Genomic DNA, 12205 nt, shown 5'->3' on the forward strand with positions numbered 1-12205 from the left:
CTGATTTTGCTATTGAGTCCATGGTTGCTTGGAAACATTCGGATGCCAGATTATTTCCAGGTTTTCCTATTTTTAGCCAAGTGATTTTAAGTAGTGGTGACACTGGGGTCAAAGTGCACAGTTGCTTGCTGTCTGGAATTCCTACGCATTTTTTTCCATTTCCCAGAGTGCAGAGGGTGGAGTTTTTGCTGCTGCGTGTATGTATGAGAGAGAGACAGAGAAAGATATGTTTTTTTTCAACAGCACACAAGACACACACACACACAAAAACTCCCACACAATCAAACATGAACACACCGTCCTAACATTTCCCTCTGGGATATCCTGCCTAAGTAATGGTGTAGTATTTACTGACCGTTAAGAAACACACGGTCTCTACTGTTATCTGTGTGCACAGACATCCACACATATTTGTCTAGTTATTTATAGGACTATTTCGACTTGGGCTGCCTTCAAGCTGTTTAATTAGAAGAAATGGAAATGGTGAAAGTATACTTCTGTTGTTACCGGCATGGTCGTTGGCTAAACTCTATAGAGCAACATTATAGAGTGTGCTGCTGAAATGTATACACAAAGTTGGCAGACTTTCATGAGTGTGACCATGAAAATGGGCTGGGATTCAAACATTTATGATGAAAGCCTTAGGAAACACCTTGATTAATTTTTGATTAAGAAATCATGAAGCAACTAAACAACTGGTTTAAAGAAAAATTATGATAAGCTTTCTTATTTTATCTTTTTCAAGGTCGATGGCCTAGTGTACACATTGAACGGCTTTTATCTATTTGCATTATTTTGGAAGCTATTTTCATCCTGTTGAAATAAAATTCACTATGGCTAGCCACACAAATCCATTCACAAGATTCCTTTGATATTGTTTTCATTGTAAGCACAGACACATATTCCAACGTCAAATAGAGTGAGTATATGATCCGGCAGTAATCGCCCGGCTACATCTCTTTGATACACACACTAAGAAATTCATGAACCATCCTACAGCACAGCTGGATCTGATCTGATGTATAATTCACAAACATCATCCAAGTAAAAAATGTTCCTATTAATGTTTGCCCATCACATTCCACTGCATGCATGAGCAGTGACCAGAATACACGTGTTGACTTTGCGTGACTTGATCAATACAGAAAGTTCAATGTTTCTGTTTGCCTCATCTGTCCTCATCAGGAGCTCATTGTGCTCTTATCCTGTGTGTCATATCCCTGCCCTAAGCGGCTGACCTCCTGCTACCTTAAATTGAAGAGGCCTATTTTTGGTCTAAGGCTTCCTTTGAATCACCAAGGGAGCTCTGATGATTTCAGCTTGGAAGGCATGTTTGATTATCTTTAAATGACGCCACATGTTGAGTTTTGCACGTGAGACGTGACGGGACTCATATGGCGAGGTTTTCATTTTCCAAAATCTCAGTGACTCAATGGTTGGCTTTGTGTAAAAGCAATAATTATCCAATTGAAAGGGGGAAACATCAACAAGTTATTATGCTACCTTTGCATTGCACAGTGATAGTTTTCTCCCAAATCCCCAAAACATGCATAGGTTTGAGTCTGAGCGTGAATGGTGGTTTATTTCAGCGCACCCTTTATTTATTGTTATGATGTATTTCCCTATGTACTTTCTTTCTTGAAAGCAAATGCATATACTATGAAAATATTTAGCAATTTTAGTGATTACATTTTTTTTGCATCGAGAGGTTAATTACCCATCACCTTTTAGAATATGATGGGTTTAATCGAGGTACTCTGGTTTCCTCCCACATGCATAGTAGGGCTGGTTGATCACTCTGAAATTTGACTCTACGTATGAGTATGAATGGTTGTCCGTCACCTTGTGCCCTGTGATTGGCTGGCCGGGGCATCACCAGCCTTGCCCATAGTTATTGGGATGGGCGGTTGGGAAACGGAATGAATGAATATATTGCCCCTCCCTAATGATCATCATGCCAGTGATCTCCATAAAGCAGAAAAGAGGCACAGGGCAACAGCTGTGTTTATAGTGCGCTGGCCCTTTAAGAGAGCTCCGTGTTTCCGATTGGCACAATGACGTCACAGCGTTGCGGGACTCCAACCTATCGTGTTTGAACACTGAAGGCAATGGTCCTGCTTGGGGTCCTGCTTCACGAGGGACACTTTTACGCTGTTGGAAGGTAGGAAAACCCCATCCCTGAAATGAAAGCGATCACACAGGCTCTCGCTGTGGATTAAAACGGAAACTTTGACGATGGAGCCGTGAAAGTAGCGCTTGAAGCTGCACGCTAGCCCCCATCGCCAGCGGACCTTGTATACTGCAAAGCAACTCCTCGTAGATGTACGGTCTCCCCTGAAAAAAAATGCTCCAGCCGAGCCACCTCAGCTTCAGACGCGAACTCCCCGTGTTTTAAAGCAGCTTCTTGAGACATTGGCCTGCGATCGCTGTTTTGTTTGTTTTCTGTGAAGTTCGCCATCCTGTCCTCGACACACCTGCAAGAGAGAATCATGGCTGGGAAGATGACAACAGCGCAGGGAACGGGAATACTGCTGGTGACAGCCAACGTTGGATCCTTGTTCGAGGATGTGAGTTCCCCCTTTTCTTGGCTTCGCCCCCTTTTTTCACCCATTGTACATGCTGTCGTTTTGGTCTACGTGGTATACGTTGATTTTTGGACGCGTTTACTCGTCAGATTGTCACGACTCGCGCGCTCAAGGCGCAAGACTCGCGCATAAACACACGAGGATGTCAACCTTAGTCTTAAAGACACTCACTTGCTCCTTGTGCTGTTTCCTGTTGTCTTTTGCAATGGCCCACTTTCTAGTCTGATGCATGAGTATGCGTATAAATCATTAAGATGTCAGTGAAAAGGGAGATGACAACGATAAACACACTTCCCACGTTGTTGTCTGGTCGCCAACCCAAACAAATCATAATCATCCGATGCCAATGTTTTTTTGTTAATTCATAAACTCTCATACAAGTGTCATCGATTTATCCTGTGTGGTCGCTAAACCTCCTTATATCCATTTGCCTCTTAACATTTCTGGTGGGATTATGACTTCTTGTTCTTTTTTTGAGAATTAACATTGCAGTGAAACAGTGGAAATTAATAATTTAATAAATGAACTTTCCAAAATCCCATGAAACTTAATGCTGCAAATTCCTTATGCAGGAAACTTACCGAAAGGCTTAAAAGAGTTCACAAATAAAGTATTCACGGATTTGACTTTTTCTTTTAACCTTGTGAACCACCTCCCAAAACAACACGGCAAAATAATACACAATGGAATTTATTGCCATTGATTGTACTAGATGTCCAATTTATTTTGACTCAGAGGGTTGGCAGACATAATTTGCTGTCTTCCCGGTCGAAAAGGATTAATTGTCAATGGCATTAATGACTTAAGATAGTGTTTTGTTCTTATTTTAGACCTTTTGTGACAAGTTTATTGATAAGATCTTATCAGATGTATGATGGTTGTAGTTATTTCCATTACCTTAAATGGTAAAATGAATAAATTAAAAGATTGAAGCCCTGCGATCAGCTGACCACCAAATCAGCTGAGATAGGCTCCAGCACTCCCTATGACCCTATTGAGGATAAAGTGGTTCAGAAAATGAATGAATGAATCCATTGAATGTCAGTTAGTTTCCTGTCTGTTTTATGTTGCTTTTGATTTTACTGCTTCCATTGTATATTCTAACAATGTTATTAAAATGTTTAAAGTGCTTTCTCTAGGTTGGCAAGGGGCACCTAATGATCTTGCTTCTACTTGGAGTGACACCTGTTTCTTGCTCAACTTAGTGCTTAATAACCCAATTGCAGCAAACTGCCCGAGTTTCTCAAACTTTGATAACCCTTGGTGACACTTTCCGTTTTGAGTTAGTAGGGCAACCAACTCCATTTTTTCATGTTGGAAGAGTTCTATCCATTCATTCTCTAAAAAAAACTCCTTCTCAACTGAGCGTTGAATGTCACATGGACGTTTCTCCACTAGACTTTGAATAGATTCAGCCAAAATGTACATGAGAGTTTGTTTGTGTTCTTTGAGCGTGTTCTTCTGGTTCTATTTATAGCTTCAAGTTTGTTGGTACCCTTTAAGTCACTGTTGAATGAAGTCTTTGTTGACATGAGTCCAAATTTAGGTCTGCTCATGAGAAGTGTCATGTGAGACACTGATTCCGAAGACACATTATGGAAGCTAAGTGGCCATTTGAATTTTGTTATTTCTTTACATTATTTAATGAAACGTATATGTGACGTATTGTGCTGCTCTAAATATAATCTACTGAATTAGTCCTGCTATTTGAATGCATTTCAGGAGACATTTTCTTGTGAGAAAATATAAGTGCTGATGGATCACTGCATTTGCATATTCCTTTGGTGCTTAATGGATATCCAGTTACTAGTATTTGAAAAGTGTATGATTATACTACACTTTCTGAAAAGGTCTACTGTGTTATATCCAAAACGATATCCCCAATCCAGCATTTTAAAAACATGTCAAAAGAAGTGAAACTCATGTGCCTTGTTGGAACTCTTACTTTCTCCTCCAGAGTTTGTACTTATTTTTATTTTTAACTAAATTATCATGTTTCACGATTTGAAGCAATTGAAAATGAATTTAATATTATCATTAGAATTAGTATTATTATTATTACTCTGTTCTCTCTAATGATATGCAGAAGCAATAGTAAATTTGCCTTGCTGTATAAAATTATTTTGTGATTTTTTTTCATAAAGCACTAAAATCAGCGCTAGTTCTCTTGTTTTGAAGTTATCATATAAAAACATGTTATAGTGCAAGCATCATTGTTTCTATCATATGTAGTATCTCCACTCTACCTCCAATGTAGTTTTGGCTTTCGTCTCTGTAGGGTACTCAGAACTCTCAAACACAGAATCAAATATAGCTCTTTTAATGTGACAGTCACCAAGGGAGATGATGTAATTATTTTTTTTTTTTGGCGCCCGATAGAAAAACACTGCAGTGGAGTGCACTCACTCGCCGAGAGGCACATAATGAATGTAGCACCTTCTCAAACGATCATTGGCTTAGTGCAGCCACTTGCTTTCAAACGTCTCACACACATTTGCCTTCATGATACTGCCAATGTTGTTATAGTGAATGTTGGTAAGACCCTTTTAACTATTAAAAAACTCATATAGTACATTATCAATGTTATGCTTTAAAACAGAAAAGATTGAGGAGAGTTCACAAAAATACTAATTCACCAGGATACTACTAATATTGGTTATTTTTTTTTAATCCATACTTCAAAATTTAACAGTCTTTTGATCTTAAAGCAATGTTAACTAAGAAGTGCAAACATTCTGACTCAACTGCATATATGTGGCTGTTCAAGTGAATTACTGCAAGTGGGGAAAAGTTTAGGAAACAAAAATGAGATGGTGCTATTTTCGTGTTTTCCGTGGTGTACCGACCTTTACCAGACATAAGGATGAACTATGAAAGAAAATTTTAATTTAATGTAACCGCTCATAGACTTTACTGCTATCTATATATGTTAACAATTTCTAAGCCTTAAAGGGACGTGAGAATGTGTCTGCGTGTGGTTCCTTTCACTGCCTTATCAACATTGCCCTTTGTTGAGGGTTATCACTTGGTCTTCCCCTACTGACAATAACACTTTTACTTTATATAGCTCAAAACAATGTAAACCTTCCATCTCTCAATATTTTGAACAGACTATTTTTAGATTTCTGTTGTGAGTATACACTATCTTTGACATCCTGTTCAAAAAAGCTATTAATAGTTTTGCTACTGTAATAATAGTCTCTGCTGGTCTATAATGCACAGCTTGCAAATTTTCTGTGGAGATTCATTGTTAGGCAACAAACTGGCAAGTCAATACATTATTTATTCACAGATTTTCTTTTTTTTCTCCATGTACTGTATCATTGGGTTGAAAGTTTTTAGTCAAATATTTCACACTTGGTTTGTCCAAACAGACCAGTAAGCTGACCATATGCCAGTTCTTGAATTTGCCCGTCAGCGCTTCGTCACAAAAGTGTCAGTTCACCTCAGAGTTTATTTGGAACTTGCAAGTACACACAGCAGCAAACTGAGTGATGTTTGTGTTTTTCCTGCTATATTGCAGAACTTTTTTTTTTATCACACAAGACCAAAAATTTCCTTTAAAAAATCGGCCCATTTGACACTTCTCACTAGTATTTAGACAGTACTATCCATTTGTAGTTTGTGTGGAAAACTAGTAGAGCTGATCATGTAAATGGACTCGTCAAGACGCCCCCTAAAAAAATGTTAGTATGATATAAACACCTGTCTTTCCCTGTTTAACAGAAGCGGTGTGGCAACAGAAGATGTAATGAACTCCGGCTATTTTCAGCTGTCTTATTCACATAAAACTGCCAGACAGAAAACAGGACAATGTTTTTTACAAGGTCTGGCATACTTGGTGCTTCTGGGTTATAAAGTATCTAGAAAATATTAGTTTGTGTGGGATCGTTAGCACAAGTTATCTAAAATACTTTTTTTAGAGTTTAATTTTCATTCATAACCACACAATGAGCGGGTTGGTTATTTAGCAATTATTAATATAATTAATGAGCCCTGACTAAAAATGTAATCGAGAATAGGCCTCTGAGACTTTATGCGTGTACATCCCGATGCAGTGGATTGCATTAGCTGCATGAAGTTTACTAGGTTTTTAAAATTGATCCCAAAAAACTTAAACAAATAGCAAACCACAATAGCGTGTGATTCAGGTAAACTTGATAGAAAGGGAACATATAATTTTATACATTTTGCAAATTTGGGTTTAAAGGATAGGACACACTTATATGACTGCAGAGGCATTGGTGAAGATCACATTGAAAAAGCTCTATGCATCAAACAAGGACTATGATATCTCTGTTGAGTAACACATGGCAGAGGTGTGTGTGGGAGAGCTCAAATAGCAGTCAGATGCTGGCAATTGCAAACCTTCTTTGAATTCTGTTATGTATTGCACAACTTGGATGTGTATTTCCTGATTTATACATTGAGATGTGATTCCACATCAGATACACAAATTCAAATTTACTATTCAGAAGCTTCATTAACAGATTCCAAACCCATCCACAGTCTTAGCACAAGTATAAGAATATCAACCCACACACGTGTTGTAATTTCCTGTATTCTGATGACATCTATTTTGCAAAAATCCTAACTGATTGCATTACTGATTCACACTTACAGGGGGGAATGTGTTTGTGTGTTGAATTGCTGCTGCCCATTTGTGTTTTTGTTTATCTCATGATTTATTTGATTATTTTGTTGTGCCACTCCCACTTGTCTGAATATTAGCGAGAAAGGTTGTCTCTCAATGCCCACCAGTTTGCTGACAATCATGTCAGGGTTTATTCTCGCTCTTACCCATGTAGTCACCGGGGATAGCCTGCAGCACCCCATGAAAATCCTCAGCATAAGTCTTTTGTATAATGAGTGATTGGATAATTCCAGCAAATTTATCTCATGTCATTCTCTGATATGATTTATACAGGAGACATTCAATAGATAGTCACATCAACAAATGAGTATATTCCTCTGTTAATTCTTCAACTGCCCTCCTTCAAATTAATACATCAATCAGTGTCCTCCAATCTTGGCTGATTATTTTTAGGCGGCTGGGTAGTATCTGGAAGCGCTGACCTTGTTTCAAAAATTCGATCATCATTCTGAACATGCACAAGAGTTGCACCTCCTCAGTCCGAGTCATCTGCTTTGTGGTCTATGGTATTTTCTATTTAGCTTATTGTTGTCCCTACTAATGAGATAGAAAACTTACAATTTAAGGGTCCTAACCCATCTAGTGTCACATCTGTCTGTTATCATAAAACCTCAATTCGGGTTATTGGGTTACTTCGCCCCCCCAAAAAATCATCCAGTTTCAGTTTCCAGATGTTGCTCTAAGTAGGACATTAAGTTAGGAACATGCATTAAAAGTGATAGCAGAGGTGAAGAAAAGTAGGTGACTGAGGCTGCCAGAGGAAGTGGAGGTGTATAGTCTTGGGATGCTACAGGGTTTATTTTTACCTCTGAGTCTGCAAGCCTTCCTCTCTAATTAACTGCAAATTACATTCTGATAGGCTGTGGATGGTGCAAAATGCCATGGGTAAATGTATATCTCTCCATGGACAAGCATCACTCAGTACCTCTTTTCTATTCCACTGTCTTACTCTCCAGTGGCTGGGCCTCAAACTCCCTACTGGGCCTCCTCCGAGCCTCGCTGGCTAGGTCAACATCTGTTGCACAGAATGACGCCCTACTGTGGTTCAGCCTACAGCTGAGCATGTTGGAAAGTCCTGGAAATTATTTGCCATGCTTTATTTATTTTTTCTTTTTCACTACTGACCCCAAGTTGTCTTGATTTAGAACAGGGGTGGGCAAACCAGTCCTCAATGGCCCTTGTGGGTGCATGTTTTGGACTGTTTCATCCAGACCTGGGAAATTAATTCCAGAAAGCGCCGCAGTGGATGGATGTTTTCGTTTCAACTCATAAGGGGAAACCTTTCCACCAATCTGTTATTTTAGAAGCACAATCAGTGGATTGCAGTCAGGTGCTTCTTGCTTCAGCAGAAATCTAATTAGTTGGAACAAAAACCTGCTCCCACAGTAGCCCTCAAGCAAGGACTGGAATGCCCAGTTCTGGTTTAATCCATGGTCTTTCTGCGGAAGCTAAAAGCACCCGACTGCAATCCACTGATTGCACTTCTAAATATTAGATTTGTGGAAAGGATTCCTAATCAGAGGTTGTAACGAAAGCCCACACCCACTGCAGCCCTTTGTGGAATAGTTTGCCCTACCCTGATTTAGAACATACATTCCCCAAGTGGTCTATGAATCGTTTATAAAACTGTCAGCATGACTGCTGCTACTAGGCTATGTTTTATGGTTCTTGTAGTGTGAAATATGAATTTGCAGAATCACTTATGTAATGGCTTACATTTGTATTTTGCAAGAGAAAAATAAACCACGAGGACTTATTAGGCACACATTTGAAAATCAAAAATAATGCTGCTAACCATAGTCAATCTATATTCAACCCTTCTGTAATGGAGCACCGACAGACATGAGATGTTCAAAGACAATTTGTTGAAACAAAAGTCAAGTTCAGGTAATCATTTTCTCATTATAAGGTTTCCATTACTCTGTGTCTGTCTTAGTTTTGACCTCTTTTCTCTTCTTCTGTTCATGTGACTAATGACAAGGTCCAGTGCTCATTCCCTTATATAGACCTCCAGTATGTGCTGTCGAATCAGCCCCAAGCTTGGATGATGGTGCATGCATGGATAAACATACTTGCTAAATCTTTAGATAGTTTGCTAAACTATACCCCTAAAAATGTCAACCTACTACAGATAAAATGGGAAGCAACATTCATTTATGCAGCCCCATAAAGCCCTAAACATCTGCTCTCCCTCTAGTGGCTGCTTACTGTTTGAAATTGACTAATTAATCCCCAATATGAAGGTAAAATTTCCCAAGGATCAGGCCAGTGTGACTCATTGCCTGTCATTCCCAATGATCGACGTCAAGTTCATTAAAACTGGTAGTATGGCTGTGAATATTAATGTTCCAGTGGCATTTATTAAACGGACTGGCCAAATCCTCTACATTGTTATTGCTGTTGTTGTTTGTATGCACCTCTGTCGTGTGGCTGCGAGCTGCTGCGAAACAATTGTCCCGACAAAGGACTTCTAATAAAGTTAACTTAATTCATGCACCAACAGGACATTAAAAATTGAAGATGGCCTCTTGCTTTAAGTGTGAAACCTCTTCTCATGTTACTTGCCTGTTTAGACAAGCGTGCGTCTCATTTATGTACCTATTACTTAAGCTCTGGTAGCTAGAGTGAAAACATATTGACGTTGGTTCACAAAGCAGGCAAGTGTGGTGAGATACATCTGTCGCAGTTCAGCGAGAGTTCAGTCACAAAAACATAAATAAAATAATTAAATAATTAAAACTATCAAGCACATGACAGTCACATTTTGCTTTTATCAATCAAAACACAAAGATATCTCTATTTATTCAGTGCCATCTCATTGGCTCACAAAGTACCAACTTGAAATCTGAATGGGTGTATGAGACGATCCTTTTGCAAATATTTTTGGGGTAAATTTGGCAAATGATTAAATTCAGCCTAGCTATAAGGTTTGAAATAAATGATTATTCTGCACATAGTTAACAAGAATGCAAGGACATCTCTATACACACAACTGCTGCTCATCAGACCTAGTTATCGGCACAGGAAGATTTCTCCTTAAATGGTACAGTAGACAACCCAGGGCCATGTCTTTTTTTCTGTTGCACAGTGGAAATGGAGTCCACTTCTCAAAATAGCCTTTTAGAGTTTAGGAAAAAGGACTGGAATAGTGATAGAGACATTGCAAAATAATGAAAATAGCGGACAGGTTGATGGGTTATCTAGTGTAGTGACCATGAACCATGTCAGTACACACACACTTTTTTTCTTTTAAATCCTCATTAGAAAATTAGGCAGCCGGCGGCTGAGCAATTAGCGTGTCGGCCTCAGTGGGAGTTATGGGTTCAAATCCAGTTTGATCCACCTGTGTGCCATTCTCCCCGGGCCTGCTTCGGTTTTCCCCGGGTACTCCAGTTTCCTCCCACATTCAAGACATGCGTGGTAGGCTGATTGGGCACTCTAAATTGCCCCTAAGTATGAGTGTGACTGTGAATGGTTGTTTTTCTCCTTGTGGCCTGCGATTGGCTGGTCACCTATTCAGGGTGTCCCTCCGCCTCTGGCCCGATGTCCGCTGGGATAGGCTCCAGAACCCCCGTGACTTTATTGAGGATAAAGTGGTTAAGAAAATGAGATGAGATGAGATTAGAAAATGACTTCTTCCAATGTGTGAATAGGGATGATATTCTGACCACAAATAACAATGTATTTCCTTTCCTTTCAGCCTGAAAATCTACAGAAAACATGGCTGAGGGAGTTTTACCAGGTACGTATGTATGTCTGGCCTTGATCATGTTAGCGTTTCTGTCTAACAAACAATAAATGGGATTTGTGTGGGGTTTACTAAAATGTTTAGCCTCTGTTAAATATCATATTTAAGAGTACTATGCTTTAATTTCATTGTGGTGTCACTAGTGTTGTATATGGTTAAAGGGAATTATCAAAATAAGTAACTAAATCGAAATTTACCTAACAAACATGTTAGGACCGGTACCTGGAACTAAATGTAGACAGGTCCACATTGCTTTTGGCTCAGGTCAAACACAAAGCTACAAGAATATACATATACTCCAATCTATACATATTTTGTTGATTTCCTACTGGTAACTTGTTTGACATGTCGCAATAAAAATGTACTGAAAACGTGGCTAAATCTGGTTAGTCACATTGGACCGCTATTATATTGAACACTAATGTAATTGTTTCACATTCAGATTTCATTCTCTGTACTAAATCACTGCAATGAAGTGTTGCGTTTTTTTGCATTTCTAGGAAAATATATATAAGCTCGACGATTGTTTGCAAAGTGGAGCAGAGAACAAGTGAGTGAGTGAGAAAGAGAGAGAGAAAAGGAGTGCTCAACGAGACCAAGAAGTCAGTGTGAGGTGTGGTTTGTGTGGTTCAGGCTGTCCCACATGCCAGCCCTGTACTGATGTCATGGAAAAACGCATGACTCTGAACTCGTGCGTGGTGGCCTAAAAAAATGGTCAATGACAGCCGACCAATTTTTGTTTCTTACAAAAACAAGCAATCAATTAAATATATTTTTTTAAATGATTTTCGGTAATTTCATCGGACAACTCGAAAATATCATCCAAAGTCTGTCCCATATAGTAAAATGACACAGATAAAATTATTTATTTACAAACTTCAGTTTTTCAACATATACAGATAATACACTTGTGGATCAAACCTGCTTAAAGGTGTGCTGTAGTTCAATCAACAGTGACTGACCTAAAGGCCAATAAGGAAAGGCGTGCTCATTTTGTATATGCCCGCCGAGGTCTCTATGCAACGTCCTATAAAATAAACAAGACAAGCTGTTAAACTTCACTTTATCGACTTGCAACTGTAGCAAAGGTCACACTGCCGCCTTGTTTAAACCTCTACTCCTCCTTCGAATATTGATATACTTGGACTCTGTCTGTATATGCCCACACCAATGAACTGTGGGGGAATTCCTTAGGTGAATGGAATTTTCACAGATCAG

General features: G+C 39.0%; 1 protein-coding gene across 2 annotated transcripts in view; it reads left to right on the forward strand.

Annotated features, from left to right (window-relative positions):
- Positions 1 to 2041: 2041 nt before the first annotated feature.
- inpp5a (inositol polyphosphate-5-phosphatase A) overlaps positions 2042 to 12205 on the forward strand; it is a 75277-nt gene continuing 65113 nt past the window's right edge. For both annotated transcript variants that reach the window (XM_077729921.1, XM_077729920.1), the window contains exons 1-2: positions 2042 to 2567; positions 10940 to 10981. In XM_077729921.1, the coding sequence (XP_077586047.1) occupies positions 2490 to 2567; positions 10940 to 10981 (120 nt within the window). In that variant the 5' untranslated portion in view covers positions 2042 to 2489. The remainder of the gene's footprint in view (positions 2568 to 10939; positions 10982 to 12205) is intronic.

The sequence above is a fragment of the Stigmatopora nigra genome, chromosome 12 (assembly GCF_051989575.1).
Source record: "Stigmatopora nigra isolate UIUO_SnigA chromosome 12, RoL_Snig_1.1, whole genome shotgun sequence".
In the NCBI taxonomy this organism is placed as follows: domain Eukaryota; kingdom Metazoa; phylum Chordata; class Actinopteri; order Syngnathiformes; family Syngnathidae; genus Stigmatopora; species Stigmatopora nigra.